Source organism: Penaeus chinensis, chromosome 37 (genome assembly GCF_019202785.1).
Source record: "Penaeus chinensis breed Huanghai No. 1 chromosome 37, ASM1920278v2, whole genome shotgun sequence".
Classification (NCBI taxonomy): Eukaryota; Metazoa; Arthropoda; class Malacostraca; order Decapoda; family Penaeidae; genus Penaeus; species Penaeus chinensis.
In genome coordinates this window covers 6,016,591-6,036,833 of record NC_061855.1, presented here as the reverse complement: position 1 = coordinate 6,036,833, position 20,243 = coordinate 6,016,591, and the positions used below count along the sequence as shown (strand labels likewise).

The window sequence follows — 20,243 nt, the reverse complement described above, 5'->3', positions numbered from 1 at the left end:
GGGAAAGGGAAAGGGAATGGGGTTTTTTTTTTTTTTAATGGAGTCCAGAAAAAGTGACCTACCTTGTATTTTCTTGATTTGTTGTATCTTGTGTTATTCACAGTATTATTTGAATGTATTTCAGGTGTATGGATATTGCATAGTAATCTTCATTCTCCTTACAGTCTAATTCCATTATGGTTTCATGTTTAGATATTTTATTTGCCCTTTGAAAACTGTTTCAGTTTAGAATTAGATCAAATATTAGGAAATTTTGATGTGATATTATAACAGATTATATGTGTCAATAGTAATTTTTTAAATGTTAAGAGAGGATTTGAACATTCTTGTACAGTATTAATACATTTTTATTTAATGGATGGAAGGTTAAACTCATGCTTTTTTTCCAGGGCTGGGGGATGATGGGTGCCATACCCCGCATGGCAGGCGGGGGCGGGTATGGTCCTGTAAGTGGAGTCATGAATGTCCCTCAAGGGTGCAATCACCACTACCATCAGCAACATGGCCCTGCCCAGCACTGTACTGCAACCTCCCATGCATGCTGTGATAATCATCATCGTTTCCCAGTCAACATGCCATCAAACATGAACAATATGGGACCTAACATGCCCATGGGACCAGGTATTCGTCCAAGTATTGGGCCTGGTTTTGGGGAGATGGTCAGGCCAAACATGTGTCGGCCAGGAGATCCTTCTATGTTTCGCGGTGGGATGCCTCAGGGACAAGGTCCTCTCCAGCAACAACAGCAGTCAGTGCAGCAGCTTCAACAGCAGCAGCAGCAGCAGCAGCAGCAGCTTCAACAGCAAACACCGCCACAGCTCCAGCAGTCTGTTTTGTCTCAACAGCAGCAACAGCCACAGCCACCGCCACCCAACATGATGGGTCCAGGGTCACACATGATGCCTGGGATGAGAGGAGTGGCACCACACCCACCTGGTTTTATGAATGCCAACATGATGTGTCGCATGCCAGGACCAGGTATGATGCCACCTCGTGTCTTACCTCCTGGAAACATGGCAAATCCTCAGGGAGGAACAGAGCGACCCAGTGCACCCGCCACTTTCTGGGAAGAAGGGGAGAAGAGACGCAAGACAGGGGGGAGGGCCAAGAAGCGCTTTAAAGGTGTTTTGGAGAGAGCATCGCCATGCCCAAATGTTGATGTAAGAAATATCCATGGAGAGCATCCTCGTCCTAATATGAGTGGGCAAGGTGGCCCTGGACCTCCACACTCCGGACCTTCTTTTATGGATGATCCAAGTGGTTATCTGGCACAGCAGACTGCTCTCTTAAATAATACCATGGCAGGAGGTGGCATGGGACAGTTCTCTCCCCAAGCACCAGGTATTTCACCAAGACCTCCCCCACCACCAGCATCTCAAACAGGAGCACCTGCAGGTGGAACAGTTATGCCACAACAACAACAGATGCAACCAAAAAGTCAGGCTGGTGTGCCACCAGTAGGGAATAGCAATGTTACACGTGCTTCCCAGTTGTCCTCTTCCCCTGCTGTGGTTCCTTTGCCAAGTAATGTCCCATTACCAGCAAGAGTCAGTAAGGCTGCAACTCATACAACAAACACAGTTATGACAACACCCTCTGTCCTTCCTACGCCATCAACACACACAAGTGTAACTGGAGCCCCCACACCAACCCTAACCTCGCCACCAACCAGTACCTCAACTCCAACAAGTCAGCAGACCTCATCCAAGGGGGAATCCCAGAGAAGCCCACCTGTTGCAGCAGAAAAGACAGCAAGTCCTGCAGAGGGTGCCAAACAGTCCCAGGGTCAGGCTGCTGAAGGGGAAACTGCCTTGTCTACATCCATAGCCAAGGCTGAGTCCAGTAGCCTTATTCACACTACAACAGTTACCTATACCTCCTCTGCAACCCTGACCACCAACACTAAAATTACAAATTCAATACCAATATCAACACAGTCAGAATGTTTACCACCAAAAGAAAAAATTGAAACTGTGTGCTTCAAACCAGAAGAAGATCAGTTAGTAAAAGTTAAGCATGAGGCAAATTCACCTGAGGATAGCATAAAGCCATCTGTTAACATTAACATATCAAACATTAAAGAAACAATTAAGTCTGAAAATTGGTGCAAAGAAGTATCAAGCATCATGAGTAGTTGTGAAAGCACAGGCAGTAGCCCAGATCAGGCAGTCAGTGGGGGAAACGGCAGCGAAGGTATTGCAGCTAATAAACCCCTAACACCTGGCCCTCCAGGCGTAAGTAGGGCCGGAGGGGTTACTCAGTCTCCACTAGAGATGGTGCAAAGTATTGTTAGTAGCATTCCTGTGCCATCCTCGCTAGGGCCCATTCGACCAAGCTCCCAACCCCAGCAGCCGCCGCCTCCTCAGCCACCCCCTCCTCCACCTCCCCAACCACAGCAGTTACCACAACCACCTCCACAGCAACAAGCAGCACTTCCAGTATCTATGTCAGCAGGAATGTATAATGTGCCTATTTCCACAAATGTAACGGTGTATGGTGGAGGTAATTCAGCTGGGCTAGTCCGTGGTCCAGGTCCTGTTCTAGTAGGAGGACCACCATCAGCCCAGTCAGGTGCCTTTGTTAGCAGTGGTAATGGATGTAATGGCCCAACCAGTATGGTTGTCGTTTCCTCTCAGTTTAACAATAAGAACAATGCAACCCCGGGTGTGACTGTAACATCTGCAGTAGCAGGTGTTGTTGGAGTGCCAGCTGCGATGTCTCAAGTACAGGTTCAGCAGCATATGGCTTCTATGCAACAACATTTACAGCCACAAATTCAGCAACAGCTACAACCACAGCTTCAACCCCAGCTACAGCCACAACTTCAACCACAGCTACAACCCCAATTGCAACCCCAGTTACAACCACAAATACAACAATTTCAGCCTGTACAACCAGTGGTGCAGCTAGTCAACACCTTTGCCACAATGCAGGCTCCAGTTATTATACAAAATGGTGGTAATATTATCCAGTCATCCCCTAGTATTTTACACAGCCCAGGTGGCATGATTGCTGGTCCCACACCACTAACACAAGGTACTATCATGGCTGGACAGTCCTTAGTTCCTGTTACTGCAGCCACTTTGGCTGTGGAAGGTACTCATCATCATCCTCAACAGCAGCAAGGCCAAGTTGGGCAGCCACAGTCTTCACCACATTTACAGGTGGCACAAGTTGTCACTACTGGGCTAACAGCTGAAACAGTAGATGACACAAGAGCTAGTAATGCCTCCACTCCACATGCTACTTCAGTGTCCACTCCCTCAACCCCACATTCAACCCCAGGGTCCACAGCAGGATCAGACACCCCCTCCAGTGCTGGCTCCTCTGGAGGACGCAGACGGAAGAGAAGACGAAATTCATCAACACCACAAGGAACTGCTGCCACTCAGTCTTCACCACAACATCATCAGCAGCAAGGATTGGTACCAGCTATTATCATGGGAAACAAAGTTCCTCAACACATGGTAATGAATGGCCCCCATATGACTCAGGTGGCACCTTATGGTACAATGGGCACTGTGGCAGCAGCTGGTCAAATGGCTCAAGTTGCTACAGTTGCCAGTCAAGTGGGAGGTGGACAAATGCTGCAAGCAGCAGCAGCACAGGGAACTGGTGCTATCAATGTTGTTCAAATGGTTGGTAATACCTTACCAAATTTACCTGTGCAAGTTCACAACCCAGCAGCCATTCTTGTAGGTTCAGCACCTCCTCAGGGAGTAGTGATAAACCAGCTTGCTGATGGAACATTCATATCAACAGACCCAAATACTGGCATGTCATATCCTGTTCAGCTACAGCTCTCTGGTGGCCATATTGTTGGTGTGACCCCAACAGTCAGTGGCGCAAGTGGTATGGTTGGCCCTCTCACTCCCGGAGCAACTGCTGGTGGAATGCCAGCGATGGTGGCTGTGCGACCTCCAGTCCCCCACACAACAGCAGTAGTCAGTGGCCCAAAGGTAGTAAACATCTCTCCTTCACCAGCAACATCACAATTAACAGGTAGCACAGGAGTTCATGTTTTACCTGTGACAGCAGCTGCTGCCACATATCCAGCTCCAGGAACTAGTGTTAGTCCTGGTCAGGCAGTGTGTGTAAGCCAGGGTGCTGCCCCACCAGTAGTTGTTACATCAGAATATGTTGGAGGTCAGCCAGTTGTCATGGGCGGGGGGGGATGTAGTAGTAACACAACAGTAGTTCAGCACAAGACCACAATAGTGCAACAGCGCACAACTCTAGTAGCAACGCAGGGGAATACTGACACAGGCACACGGTCCTCAGTGTCAACGCAAACACCTGGTGGATTGGGAGAGAGTGATGTGAGCAGTTCAGATTGTGTTGGAGTTGCAGCACCAGCATCCCCTTCTCATCAGAGTGCAGAGGTGACCACAACGCGCCATGATGAAGATGCCACCCCCCCTACGGACCCACCCCATCCACTTCCACCACACTCCCCGGACAAGAATAAGCGTACCATTCCTGAGGAGCCCCATAGTGCGTCCACTTCAGGTAAAGTCGATGTCACAATGCCATTGCTAACTTGCCTGATGTAGTGCCAGTGATGAGCCAGAGCCAGTGTGGGGCCAGAGCCACTAAACGCGGTGCCGCTGTGTTCCAGAGGAGGCGGTGATGTGCGGCCGCGGAGTGGTGTGGGGGCCGCATAGGGGCCACCACTACTGGCCGGCTCAGGTGCTCCACCAGGTAACTACACCACAGAATAACTAATACACAGCTTTCTACATCTTCCCTCTTCCAATTTAAATATAAACACATGTCTGCACTCCTTTTAACTCCTTTCAATCCTTCTTTAGTAGTATATTGGTCTGTTTTCCCTGAAATGCTGACAAGTTATTTCCATGAGCCAGGGATTAATGTAATTTAAATTTATGATAAAAGTGTATGTGATGAATTTATTCATCCTGAAATACAAAAAATGGGAAAGGTAAAAAAGTCAGAAATTGTTTTGTGTAGTCCATCAGTAGCACACCAGTGCATTATTATGAAGCATTTTAACTGCAGTATCTTCATATTTTATATGTCCTTGTGTTACTATAAATTACTTGCTTGATATATGAACAAATAGATATTTACCTACCATTTTATTATCACTATTGTAATATTCACACTTGAATATATTATATTATATGAGTTATATTGTTAGAGTTTTCATTGAAGCCAGGACATATAAATGATTTAAAGTTATTTAATTCTCTCGGTAGTATTACATCTGAGAATCTCAGTTTCATCAGAATCAGTATCCTCCTCCATGCTTACACCTTGGCTTGTGGCAACTAACATTTTAATTATTTTTCTTTTTGTTTCTCATCCTATTGCAAACACCCACATAAACCTGTCACATAAATATCCTACAAGACCATATGTACATAGTTGGTCTTTAGATTATAGTCAAATTCCTTTTAATTCTCATTCTTTTGGAAGTTGTTATAGTATGATAGAGGGTCATAAAGACAAGCCAACCTTTTGTAAGATTAAAATCAGGTTTGGATATGAAGTCATCAAGACATAAACTACCATTATCTTTTGTTCCAAACAAAACAACTTCCAAAATAATGTCTTTGTGTTTGTATGTATATTGTGTATGTCTGTTTCTGTGTCATGCACTCGAAGACAGGACTGCTGGTGGTGGTGGATTGCTGTGTGTTGCTGATGCTGGTGCTGAGTGCTTCATGTTCTGTTTTTTACATTTTTTATTATCTTTTTTTTTTTACAGGACACCGTAGTAATAAAGTTATATATATATATTTTTAAACTTCTCAACCTTTTTTGTAATTATAGATTATATAGATAAGATGATAAATTTGAGGATTAAAAATTAACCTCCCCGCTGATATGGTCTGAAATCCAATGCCTTCTCTGTCATGGTATTTCTGTATTTTCTAAAGCACTTCTTCAGTGGTTTTGATGGTTTCCTTTTGAAAATACATTTGCTAATAGTTGCTGAATTTCAGAATAAATGCTATTTTGTTATATGATATACTTCAAAAAATCCCTTTTAATTTTGATTCAGTAATGTGCCAAGGATTGCATTTTGGCAAATATAGTCTAGTTGGATCTGACCTGATCAGACAATTAGATTATTTCACCTTTTTGAGGAAGCCACAGTCACAACTGTGTGATCTGGGGTTTCCCATAAATACACTGAAATATGTATTAACACACACAAATGGCAAAATTTAAAGTGAAGAACATGTAGGATATGAATTTATATGTATATGCACACACACACACACACACACACACACACACACACACACACACACACACACACACACACACACACACACACACACACACACACACATACACATACACATACACATACACATACACATACACATACACATACACATACACACATAACATAAACATAAACATAAACATAAACATAAACATAAACATACATACACATACACATACACATACACATACACATACACATACACATACACATACACATACACATACACATACACATACACATACACATATACACATACACACACACACACACACACACACACACACACACACACACACACACACACACACACACACACACACACACACACACACACACACACACACACACTTGTGCATATATGTGGTTGGTGTGGTGACTTCCTCAGTAAGAATACACGAGATAAGGTCAGCTATGATTGACAACACCAGCATAGTCCCAGCTGAGATACCAGATTAGAAACAAAGGAAATAGTAATTGTACCGATTTCTCACTCTGCTTTTTTTCTAAGATATCTTCAAAGATATTGACAGTATGGTTTCATTTGCATAATCCCATGGTTCTTTACAACAGAGGCTTTGTGGAAAGTCCAGGCATGTTACAGGTTGATAAATATTCTAGGATTTAATTTCAAAAAAACAATATTGCTCAGTGAGTTTCCCCAAAATTGGAATTCAATGTCCATGACAGAGAGAGGAGAAAAGAAAATTCTCGAATATTAAATTAATGTTAGAGAGAGAGGCAACAAGTTCTCCTTTTTCTCCCCGTTTGAGATAGAAATACAGTGAAGGTCAAAGCTCATTTCTAACTTGTCCTAATGATACAGCTCTTAGTAACCAGGACACGACACAAGGTCCATGTCAAAGGTGTTAAGATTTTGAGGAAGGAGTTGCAAATAAAAAAAAAAGATGAAAAAAAAATATGCATCTGAGGAGTAAAACCTTGTCTGGCTTTGTTTTTAGTAGATTGTGTGTTCTTGAAGTACACCTTTTTCTAGACACATTGGTTGGATTTAGCATCCTTTTATGAGTTTAAATGATTTTTGATTATTATCTTTTTCTTGTTTGCCTGTGTTGTCCTTGAATATGGATGATTGCAAATGATGCAGCCTTCCTTATTTTCAACCTTTTGCATTTGCAGTGCCTCACGAGGTTGCTGTGTGTTATTTGTTACATGTTTTTTTCCCCCCCTTGTTGCTCTCCCAAACCCACACTAATTTTCCCCCTTTCACCTAACACAATTCCTTTACTTCTAACGTTTCTCTTTCTTTTTTTCTCGATAATTTACTTAAATTGTCTTTGAAGAAAAAAAAATCAATAATAATTTCCATATAGGAGAGTAATTATGATATGTTTTGCAGGGATATAATAATTCCTATGTTTTCATGAATATTCATTATATTTCATTGTTTGATTTTGTTTTCTTTATATAATTATTATTAGGATTGGTCTGATTTTATGCCATTCTCTCTCTCTCTCTCTCTCTCTCTCTCTCTCTCTCTCTCTCTCTCTCTCTCTCTCTCTCTCTCTCTCTCTCTCTCTCTCTCTCTCTCTCTCTCTCTCTCTCTCTTATGCTCTCTCTTCTTCTCTCTCTCTGAATTTTAGTTTTAGGAATACAGCATTGGTATGTTATCTGTGATAGCCAATCTACATTGCTTTGTTGATAATTTTTTTCTTTGATTTTACTTATTTTTATTTTTATCTTTTTCTATTTGTTTATATAAATATATTTTGTATTTCTAGTTTTTTTTGACAGAGTGTAAAACCTCCCTCTACCTTCATTCTGAGATGTTTTATACTTATTTAATGAGTAAATCACTTTTAATTTACTATGAAAAGCAGGCTAAAGTTATTGAAATGAGAATGAAGGTTGGCATATATCAGTGTTTCTAAAAATGCAGAAATGAAGTAGATATAGTATTGTGGATATGGAAATTATTATGGGTCCTATAATACAAGTTGTCTTAAATATGTGTCTTTTCATATCAGAAGTATTAAGTATGTTCTCCAATTTGTTTGTCTGGCATTCCTGACTGTATGGACTGGCATTCCTGACTGTATGAAATAACAAAGGAATTGTGTGTCTTTGGTGAAGGTTGCCTTACTAACTGGTTTCAGGGAAGAAAAATGTCACTTATTTGTTTCCCCTATTTAAAGTGGTAAAAGTAGTAGTTCTGATAAAATTAACCACAATAAAGAAAAGAATAACTAGTAATAATGATAAGAACAGTGGCAGCATAATAAGTGGTAAAGAGCAGACATACATCTTAGTTACTGTCACTTCCAATGTTTTCACCTTCAACCCTGTCCTCCCAGGCTGGTGGTGAGTGTGTGGTGCAGTGGTACGGGGATCACAGGGTGGACACCGTCAAACATTCCGTCCTATCCACGTTCCCCATTGTACCCCCTAGGGTGCCAACACGCCGCAGGTACTTTACACTCTCTCTTTGTTGGATTCAAAGCTCTGGATCTCAGAATTTGAAGTTCAGTGTTTATTGGATTTTTATGTAATTTTTTCCCTTGTGCTATAAAGTCTTCCATTTAAATATGAGTGCAGTGAGGTTAGGGAATATTCTGTTTATACTTTTCTGAATTTTTTTTTAGTTTGTCTTTATATCATTGAATGTTATTCTTGTAGATATGTTCCTTAAATGTCCATTTTTCTGAGAAATGAAAAGTATAAAGAAGGTATATTTGTATTTTGTATATTTGATTATAGTTTCATAGGACTATCAAAAAATATATATGTGTATTCTGCCATTCTTCTTGAGTCTTTTATTCACAATTATAGTGCAAAATTTTATTTAAGTTATGAAATAAAATCATAATTCACCCATAAATTTAAATCAAGTTGAATAGTGACTGGGGATTATATTTTCAGTGTGCGAGGGAAAGCTGCATTAGACAAGGCAATAGCCGAGGCCATGCAAGACAGTGCAATCAGGCCACCAACAGTGTGAAGTTCCTCAGCCAGTCACACTGGAAGGCATGCCAGCGGACTCTCCAACCACCGTTGTTGTTGCTGTGAACGGACCTCTGATTGGCCTGGGAAGTGGACCAGTTAGAAGAATGCTAAACAAACCAGTAAAACCACCCTCGGAGCCCCAGCATTTAAATATACCTCATATGAACCAAGTGATGGCACGGGAGAACAAGACTGCCATAGGAGGTGGAGCTAAGTGCCTTCCAGCCTCGCTGGGAGTGCTGGACGGACAGCAGCTCCTTCCTCCCCAGGCTGTGCAGTCTCTTTCTCCTCACACCACGGGACCTACGAGAGCAAGACGCAGGCGGAGGATCAGGTGACATGGGCCGCAGAGTTGTCTATAAGCCAAGAGTTATAGTAATCATGACACAACCATAAGTGCGATTTATATTTTGAATCCAATGTTGTTCATTATGATATTTATGTATATCTGCATTTTGATGATTCCTTCCTTTTCTTAAGCCTTAGAAAACACCTTATGTTTTTATGTACTGATTTTGACTGACTAATCAGGTTCTTTGACAGCTTTTATTGGTTAAGTAATACATTTATGTTATTCTGAAAATCAGTGTTATGTCACTGAGCATGCATTGTTATTATTTCCAAATTTCATGGTATTTATTACTATACTATCATGTTCTTGGTTTATTAGACTACTTGAATCATGTTACAGAAGAAAGAATACAATGCATATTCCATACTTCAAATTGATAGGTTATATGGTAGCTATTCAAATATGATGATTGAATATAAAGTCGATTATATTAGCGAGTTGAATGATATATTATTATGGTATATAGTAAGGAGTGTTGAAGCTTTTGAGCCAAGTCAAATCCAGCATCACGGGTGATTAAGTCAAATGAGAGATCACCTACAGTATCAAATCTTTGAGTAACTAATATGCATTAAGGAAACCATCAAGAAATTCTTGCTGTATATGGCATGGTAACAAAAAGGTGAATAGATTGGAGTCCATTATTGCGGTGTATGAGATGAGGCAGCATGCTACTCTAAGAAAATGGATGTACTCAGGGTAAACTTTGTAGTCCACTAATTAGCCCGAAGATACTGCTTACATCACTAATGAGGAAGGCAACTGCAAGTAGATTTCAGTAGCTTAAAATTTGGAAAGCATTCGTTTTACTGTAAGAATTATTACCGATAGCCTTTTGGAAGGGGAGAATGAAATACAGTGTAAACTATTCAGGACACACACACACACACCTGACATTGAGATTTTTTGTCTGTGTATTTTGATGAACTAAAATTATTTTATTTACTTGACTTTTAATTAGATTAGTGAATGAGGTTGCTCTGGATTAATTTATTTGTCTTGACATCAAATGGGATTGGGGTTAACAGTGGGGCTTTATTTGCATCTCATCAGTGTTCCTAGAAATGTGAAAATGGCAATGAAACACACGTCTTTAAGATGAAGTGAAATAAATATCATCATTTGCTGCAGATATCAAAACCAAGCACTGCATGATGATATTTAACCCTTTATGAAGTATTGTTTAGCCTTCACATATAGTTTCTCTGTCAAGGGGCCTTACATGTTTGTGATTTCAGATCTTTCTTTAGTTACATTTTTGTAAAAAAAACAAAAACAAATTCATTCTAAACATTAATGAGCATATATTTCAAATCTAACAAAATATTTTTGAAAGTCTTTAGTGTTTTATATTTATTTGATATCAGTTTTAATGGGCTTACATATGACTGTCTAAGAATACTTAGACTGTATATTTGTTTTTTCATTCTATTCTTCTTTTTTTATTTATTTTTTTAATCATCATTAAATAAGCAGATTATAGTTGTCTTCCACCAAAGTCATCTTCATAGGCTTTCCAAATTTTAAGATAGGCAAATGAACTGATTCCTCAGATTATATCACACGCTTTAAGTCTTTGCGATAAAACTGAACCAAGACACCCCAGAGCTTCACGTAAAACAGAACAAGACAAAATAAAAAAAAAACAAAAAAACAGCAAGTCACACTGTGCAGTCCTCATCTTGTGAGCTTGTCAGCGGGTTCATCGTAGACTTTCTACAAATTCCCAGAGTTATGTCATGTGTTTGCACTATCGGGAAGTTGACAGTTTACTTACAACCTCACAAAACCCCCGAGACGGCAAGGATGTCTAAGGTGCCTTGAGTGTGCCAGTATTAGTGGAGAGTTAATTTGTGATAGTGCGCATTTTGTACACCATTAGTTAATTGTAATCTTTGCCAAGCTTTGACAATAATTGGTGAGTTTAGAAGATATAAATACAGCGTTACAAAGCTATCATTGTAAATCAAAACTTGTAAAGTAAGTTGTTGATGTTGAAGGATAATTTTTATGACAAAGACACTACAATCAAATAACCAAGAAAAACAGTAACTCTGATTACAATATTGGCTGAACTCGCCTAGCCATGCAAATATTCCCTTTCAAATTCTAAGTTGGTGCTTGACCTTGAAAAGATAGCAATTTGTACAAATATGTAGTGATCAAGCACTTACTTAGGAGTTTAACCATGGTTCCCTTTGCACGTGGTTCTCTATTATCCATTTATGAAGAAGACTTACTACCCAGGTGTGGTGTACGTAGACTGCAATGAGTGCGTTAGTTATGGAAAAGGCATGGCCATCGACAGGATGGTCTAGAAGGGAGGGAAGTGTGGAGACGTTGGGGAAGTAATATTTATAGTTTTTATTGATATTTAATACTTCTTGTTCTTGTATTTTGTTGAGACATGCATACTATGCATGACTGTTATCGTTTGAAAGGATATTAGAGAATTACTTGTACTTAATTTACTCTTTTCCAAATTGCCTTTAAAATATACTAAAATGTCTCTGTGGATACAGTAACAGTTTGTGACTTTTCCCCATTGTGTAGCACCTTTATTGAGTACAGCTCTACTCAGGCAACCATTAGCAATGAAACATAAGAGTTTTGATTTTTTCATCAGTACAGCTGGAATTTTTTGGACATTAAAGATGTTAATGTAAGCAATTTCAGGGAGTTCAGTGTGGCAGTGTGTGGCTTATGCTGGAACTAGTGTGGTTGTGATTCTGGGGAACTAAATGACTTGCTTATTTACCCCAGTAGAATAAATATATAAGAAGTCAGATATCCTATATATATTGATATGTAGATACTAATTCAGTGTCAAAGTGAATCACATACAAGCTTGAAACAAGTAAAATATCCTAGACCCTTTGAATATGTACCCACCCCCACAGCTTCCTGATCTCAAGAAACTGGTGCTAGGAAAGGCAAATTGGAAAAGAGTTAAGAAATGTTAGGGATGTCTGGTTTATTATTGTGTCTTGGCAAGGATAATTGAGCTTTAGATAAACCTCAACTTGTTCCCAGAATTGCTTGTTATGACACATCTTCCTCATTGCCTGCATCTGCTACTGTTTGTCACTCTTTCAGTTGTGGGTTTTACTTAGGTTTCATCTTTTAAGATTTAATTTTTTTCAGATTATGATTGAATCTGTAATACATCTCAGATATGGCCAAGTTGTTTGCCAAATTAATTATATAACATTAATAACTGGTAAGTACAAAGTATCTATTTCAAGTTGTGTAAACATTTTTTTTTTCATTTAATGACAAGGAAAGGTACCAGTGAGTTGTCAAAAGTCAAAGTAAATGTATATTTTAGTACTTGAGGTTACTGAAGTGTTTACTATGGTATGGGTTGCTTGGGAAGATAGCCATGTATCTTTTTAGAAACTCAGTGTATTGATGGAAGTCATGTCTAAACCACACCAGTATGTGTAGGAACATGGTAGACCTGCTGAGTGTGTGCATTATAGTGACTTCTACCAATGTACTGGTGTGTACTACCTTTACTTTACCAGCCCACATGCCAAAGACTGATTACTTCTCGTCACAAGGTCAGGTGATGAGGGGCAAAGTGTGCACCATGATTTACCGTTTTAAAGTTAGTAAAAAATATATGGTATGCGTTTTTTCCTGTTTACAGAGAAGGGATATAGCTTGTTTCTTAACCTGTTTATTTGTATCCACTGCAGATTGCTACTAGTGTTGCCAGTGTGCACAATTATCCATTACAGAGTTGATTGGATTTGTTTTATATGTATATTTTATAGAGATTGAATCCTTATGTGTATATGAAATAAGTATTTTTTTTCTTTTTGCACATTACCTTGTAGCAATTACTCCAATCATATGTTAAGTACTGTTGTAGGGAGGGCATATATGACGTTATTCCCACTAATATGCATATTAGAACCTTGTTGTACTGAGTTATCAGTCTGTGGGTGAGTGTACAGGAGAGGCTGTCTTGATGTGCAACTCGCCCACTGTATTTCTACTTAGTGGATCTGGTAGACAGTGTTAGGGTTAGAATTATTCAAGATTTGTGCACCCTATGGCAACACTTGTTTTCTGCAAGCCAAAGACACTCGTTGAGTTGCTGTACAGGTTCAGGTTGTTCGAGCTTAGATTAGAGATAGAGAAGTGTGGTTTATATTGTATGTACAGAAGAAATATTATAATATGGAAGTCTTAGATTTTTTAAAAAGAAGATAACGTCCCAGTTTTAGGTCAGTGATGGACCTTTTGTTAATTAACCACCAAGTGGTTTGTTTCTCTCATGTTCAAATATTAATATGGGTGTGTATTCTCCGTTACCCATTTGGGTCTGCAAGTAAGATGTATATTTTGTCTGTAAGGTATATAAGGAGACACACCCATATGGAACATTGTTGCCTCTCACAAAGTTTCAGCCTCTTGCCAGTCTGCAGTTTCCTTGGATGTAACATCTTCAGAAAGAGGTGGATGTAAAAACATCCGTTGGTTATTTACCCTAACACAGATAAATATAGATAAAGAATTATCGCTATTCCTAGAATGAATGGTTAGTTTTAAGGGGACATATTTTTATCAGTTTAACTGTTTTTGGACCAAATATTACTGCAGACTGTGAGTGGTGAACATCTTCAAATCCCATTTCCCACATTATCCTTCTGTCTACCCTTCTCCTCACCTCTCATAAGGATCCCACCTCACTCCAATCATTTCCCAAGGTACATATTAGTCTCATTTCATCACCATTATTATCATCTCCTTCATGTCCTGTGTACAGGAGTAATTTGTTTGCCACACTTCTGGACACCCCTACCTAAGAGGTATCTTGATATTATACTAGTTTCTTCTTTTGCTTTAACAAACGTGTCAAGCTTTATCCAATACACGATTTCAACTTCTGACAGTTGGTTTTAATATCCTCTTGCCATAAAATGCATATTTTCCTTTTGTTAAATACTTGGGATGTAAGATAAGTGACTAATGGTTGTTAAAGATGATGATATTCTAAGTATAGGGTAATTATACCTGCATTTAGGTGGACAGAGGGAAAGAGCAGGAATAAAAATGCAACCAATTATATAAATGATTTGAAGGTGACCAAGCAAATTAACCAATAACGAAAGTACACTAGGGGTTAACTGGCCTTAGATTACCATTAGAAGACACAGATAAGGAAAGAACTTTGCTAAAATACAACCATGGTTACAAATGGGTTGAGCAAGAATTTTATTTTGTTTGGTGGTCATAAGTTAGAGGACCCAAAAAAATTATAAAGTTAAAACAATGATGTACTATCACATGTGACATTAAAGGTGAGTTTTGTTTTATTTAATCTTTTCTCATTGCTAATAAAGCATTGGAAGTAATATAATTAAACACATTTTACAGATAAAACACAAAATGAAAGTCCTTAGTTGCTCATGCAATATATAACTAAATAATGAAAAGAAAAGGAAATTGCAGGTACGGTTCACATGAACACATGACCATAATCATTGGTTTTTGCTAAGTGAAAGTTGTGAATATAAAAAATAATATTTATTATTCTGCTTAATTTAATTTGCATAAATGTAGAAAGATGTTTGTTTCCTGTTATTTACTACTTAACCCAAAGCCGACTGGCATGGCATGTACATACATGCCATGCCTAGTGTAGGTTTACTTGATTAATTGTTTTTACACATAGATGGCTACACTTGTACTAAGTCACCAATGAGCCAATTACGAATACTGCCTGTCTCGCCCGTTTACCCATTTCCTTGATTTACAAAAATGTTTTAAAATATTTATCTTATTTTGCTGTTACTAATGATTATAACATTATAGTAATTATAATGTCTATAATTTGATATTCATAGCATTAGCATTAGTTTTTCTTGCCATTTCAAGGAAAGGTGAAATTAGGTAAGGCCACAAGTTCTACTAATTGATTCCTTTGTGGCTAAGCACTACCAAAGCCCTCTATGTGCAGAGACATTTCACAAAAAAGTAATAAATGAGCACAGCATTTTCCTGGCAGCATTGGGTTAATAGTTACCTTAACTGTGATTTACTTTCTAATATTGATATCTTCTGTCTTTCAATAGTAGTAGTATGAAAAGCAGTATTATAAATAATTAAAAGACTTCTATGTTTATATGCAAATGAAAGGTAAATAAAATCAGGACTTCTTTTATGTATTCTATTTGACAAAGAGGGAATTATCAGTTTATTTTTATAAGAATCAGTCAAGTGTTTTTTATAAAAATAATACTTTGTTTTTTATGTATAAAGGAATTCATAATGTATTCTTTGTAATAATACTGATACACTATTATTTCTATTGTTCCAATAGTATTTATTTGTGTACATAATTTTTATTTGTTTTCAAATATAAAATCAAACCACTGAGGTTTGTTAAATGTAAGCTTGACCTGATGACTGCTATGATTAATCTACATGTGTGTGTTCATGCATATAAGCATGAATGTTCACTGAGATAAAATGATTACTAGTATGCCTCTGTCTCTCTGCTTTGTACCAACGGATGCAAAGTTAAGAGATTTCATAATGTACAGTAAATTATTTGCTGTTGAGTATATAAATAGTGAAAATTCAGCAGCTGCCCTTGATCTTGGGTATCGGATTAAGTGTCATTTTTTAGATAATTCAAGAACACCATAAATCTGATGATAATATGTAATCTGTAAACTGTACAATTTACTAAAACAAGACATAGATCTAAAACAATTTATTATTTTAAAGGTTGATAACAAAGTAATTTCATAATACAAAAATCATTGTCAAAATAATATGAACTTGACAGGGCAAGCAGTATTCTTGGAAGACATATAGTCTCTACCTAAGCTATTTCATTCATATACTAAAAGTTTGATATCAAAACTAATCTCATTTAAACTCTTGTATGGCACTTACTGATCAAACTTTTAATAGAAATTATTCATTCATGTTCTCCCCTGTAGACAACAATATTCTTGTCAGTCTCATGCACCTTAACTTCATACAAGGCCACCTGGCTAGGTAGCTGACCCTGGATGGCCTCGAATATGACAACTGCAACATTTTCTGTTGTGCTGACTAGATTTGAGTCCCTGAAGAAAAGAATTTGGATGTGATATTCAACTATTACTGATACTGTCATGATACAATGGTGTTGGCATGGGAAAATTTAACCTTAAATGGAGAAGGCAATCAAATCATAGATTTTAAATCATGCATAAGTATTGTTATATAAGATGGTTGGCATTGTCATTTACATTGAACTGTGCATCGTATAATGCAATCAATAATGGATTCATTAGATGTGAACAAATAAGTCATATTTCTAACATTAAATAACTTCTTCCAGACAAAACACATAGATCTATGCTTGATTTAAGATATCTGCCATTCTTAAGATTCCAGTCTATTTATTATAAAATATGCAGTTCTTGCCTCAGTTAAGTGAATCAGTTGCCTTAAGCAATTCAATAAACTATTGTTCCAGACAACTTACTAACATGTACACATCATATGTACATGTTAGTACACGAATGTATATACAAAATGTATATACAAAGATCAACTGACACTTGGCCACAGGAAATAAAGGATACATTAGACCACGACCTTATCTGATAATTATGATTTTGTGTTTCATTTAATATATCCACATAACCTACTTGTCATTAAGTTCAAATTAATCAGAGCAAAACCAAGAAAATACAGAGACCTGAATTACCCACTGACCTGAAGACAGGGACGTCCAAATCGAGATGCTTGTGGTCCATGACATCCATGACTACGCTATTGATGATTCGCTTGAGGTCTGTCACGTTCATCACCATCCCCGTCACGGCGTCAACAGGTCCTCGCACTGTCACCTCAACTGGAAGGAAAATGTTAAACAGAATTACAGATGTTCGAATAATTTATATTGAAACTAGAGGAAAGTAAAGAGAAATTCGAAACAAGTATGAAGAACGACGTAATTTGAGAAATATGAGATATGGAATTCCTACGAAATAAATAATGAAAGATAGGAGGAAGGAACGGATGGGAAGGGAATGGTGACATAGGCAGCGTGTGATAAGTGAAGCAAATCCAACCTATTCTGAATCTTAATAAGATAAATCCGCTATAGCAAATCATAAAGTAGTGCCTTATTTGTATAAAAAAGGAGCAATTTTCGTTTCGCAATTTAATTTTACTGTCATTTCAATATACATGATAAAGTTAAAGATGCTCGGCTTCGAATCACCCGCAAATTTTAAAGGTCTATAATTTCAATACAAAAGCATACAGAAATATGATTATCTCAATTTCCTATGGACGTATATACATACACATGCTTGCACGTTTACCCAAGCAAACCAAAAGCTTTTTTAGGTGAGGAACTTCAAACAATGTATGACTGTGACAAAATTTAATGGTCTGTTGTAAGGATGATGCACACAACTTATTCATGCGTCCGAAGCAGTGTTGAGAAAGGTTCGAAATAAAGAACCCGGTCATTCTGGCTGCCACGGAGAGACAGCGGTACACTTCTTACTGATCGCCTATGATAAGCTGATGGTATTGTATACTAAATTTCGGTCACTGGAGACGGAGACAGTGGAGGTACATTTAGTCCTAGGAATAGGTGAGTTACCATACAGGATTTGATGTTTTCGGCAGGGATGTCGCGACGAACCTGTTACTGTGGGAATGTAGTAGCCTTGGAACTGGCCAGAGATTAAGGAAAAATTTGCCGGATTTTTAAATGTCAAAACGATTTCGCCTCGACGTTCTTGTTGATGACATAATTCAGAAGATATAGGTAAACATTCAGAATCCCTTCAAATGACCGATCACGGCGATAGTGGTATCTACTGATTCCTCTCACTCTCTATAGCCATGTATGTAAACTTTATGCCGCCGACCCCCCTCCCCCATACTCACAATCTTGGCCCCGATAGCAGGTGAGGACATGATTGGTACCAGGGAAATTACGGGGTAGAATACAAAAAAAAAAAAAAAAAAAAAAATACACAGAGAATTGGTCAACATATAGTAAAATGCAGGGGCCTATGCCCCCCGCAAACACCGCCCCTGGGAGGCTGCTACCCCACAATCCACGCTCTCTACAACAGAGAATCCACCACGTATGTACGGCAGGATGAAGGCAGGAAAGACTTGGCGTCGGGCGCTCCCGCATGCCGGTCGTACACACTATCCTGAATACGTGGAGGATTCTTCTTCTGGGGGCATAGCTTCCCAGAAGAGTCACAGGGGACACAGCGCCCTCCATTAGACATGAATTATTCGCTGTATGTCATTATTACAGTGACTCATTTTGTGTATATTTTTCATATTTTATTCGCTAATTCCCTGGTACCTCTCATGCCCTCTCCTGCTATGGAGGCCAAGAATGTGGGGGCTTGGGGGGTTCCACGGCAAGTGTCCTACATATTTGGGTAGGAGAAGGTGAGGAATCCAGCGCTGTCAGTCTGTAGAATTCGTAGAATAAATGTAGGATAAACTTTAACAATATTCATTGGTTACTATGTGCATCAGATCATAACGAACTTATTTTTTTTTTTGTATTTCAATCTTGTGGTATTTTCTATTACAACTATCATAATGAAATAATAATAATAAGTTAGTGAACGTAACAAGAGTGACGTGTAAGGTGTTTTGAGATGAACGTATATTAAAATACGTGTAGATAAGTACTTATATAGACTTTGCTGGAGGAATCCATACACTATCGTCGTGACCGGCCATTCGAAGGTATTCTGAACCGAAAAGCATTTTAATTGCTCGTCTTTGGTAGTTCACGTGTGTTCTTTGCGGGGATAGTGTTGTGACATTTGGCGTTCGTTCCTTGGATAAGAACCGAAATTGCCTCGCCAGCAGAGAAAATCGGCGAGGGAATGGTCGCTGGATTACACACACACACACACACACTTTTTTTTTTAAAGGCAATACTGATAAAATATTCTCATTTGATAACATGTGCCCTCTCCCCACACCTAGAGCAAAATCTTTTTGACACCAAAATTTCAGACGGGTTTTGTGTTCATCAGATAAATTTGTAGCCATGATAACTCCACTCAAGAGGCATCCATAAATAATAGTATAAATTTACATAATGACCACACCAAGTTCGGGGGAAATCGAAGGACACTGTCACAGATAGAGGACAAAACTAAACTGACAAGTTAAATAACCTGGCAAGGCAAAAAATAACGTCAGAAATGAAAGAAATAGATCGCGAAATGTCATGCGAAGGCAGGTCTATAGGGATCAGGTGTGGGTCCGGAGGCAGAGCGGCCGGCTATGGAAATATGGCGGTTCGTGGTATTTACTTTTATATTAATACACACACACACACACACACACACATACATACATACATACATACATACATACATACATACATACATACATACACACACACACACACACACACACACACACACACACACACACACACACACACACACACACACACACACACATACACACACACACACACACATACACACACACACACACACACACACACACACACACACACACACACACACACACACACACACACACACACATACACACACACACACACATACACACACACACACACACACACACACACACACACACACACACACACACACATATTATCTGTAATTAAATTTGTTTACT

The 20,243-nt window shown here is 38.6% G+C and overlaps 2 protein-coding genes across 2 annotated transcripts in view; one reads left to right on the top strand and one right to left on the bottom strand.

Moving 5' to 3' along the window:
- Positions 1–367: 367 nt before the first annotated feature.
- On the top strand, positions 368–14,476 carry LOC125045752 (trithorax group protein osa-like). Its single transcript, XM_047643193.1, has 4 exons — positions 368–4,509; positions 4,619–4,701; positions 8,575–8,687; positions 9,140–14,476. The coding sequence occupies exons 1-4, from the start codon at positions 375–377 to the stop codon at positions 9,216–9,218; spliced, it is 4,410 nt and encodes a 1,469-aa protein (XP_047499149.1). The 5' UTR covers positions 368–374; the 3' UTR covers positions 9,219–14,476.
- Positions 14,477–16,290: 1,814 nt separating this feature from the next.
- The window catches only part of LOC125045502 (6-pyruvoyl tetrahydrobiopterin synthase-like), an 8,067-nt gene continuing 4,114 nt past the window's right edge, over positions 16,291–20,243 (bottom strand). The window contains exons 3-4 of the mRNA XM_047642796.1: positions 17,304–17,442; positions 16,291–16,666 (exon numbers count right to left, since the gene is read on the bottom strand). Of these exons, the coding sequence (XP_047498752.1) occupies positions 16,516–16,666; positions 17,304–17,442 (290 nt within the window). The 3' untranslated portion in view covers positions 16,291–16,515. The remainder of the gene's footprint in view (positions 16,667–17,303; positions 17,443–20,243) is intronic.

What these genes read in the sequence shown, in the direction of transcription:
- LOC125045752 (XM_047643193.1), top strand. Translation starts at nt 375, where the DNA reads ATGCTTTTTTTCCAGGGCTGGGGGATGATGGGTGCCATACCCCGCATG. An exon ending in CGGCTCAGGTGCTCCACCAG is followed by an intron (nt 4,702 to 8,574) that starts GTAACTACACCA and finishes CTGTCCTCCCAG; the next exon opens with GCTGGTGGTGAGTGTGTGGT. An exon ending in AGGGTGCCAACACGCCGCAG is followed by an intron (nt 8,688 to 9,139) that starts GTACTTTACACT and finishes TTATATTTTCAG; the next exon opens with TGTGCGAGGGAAAGCTGCAT.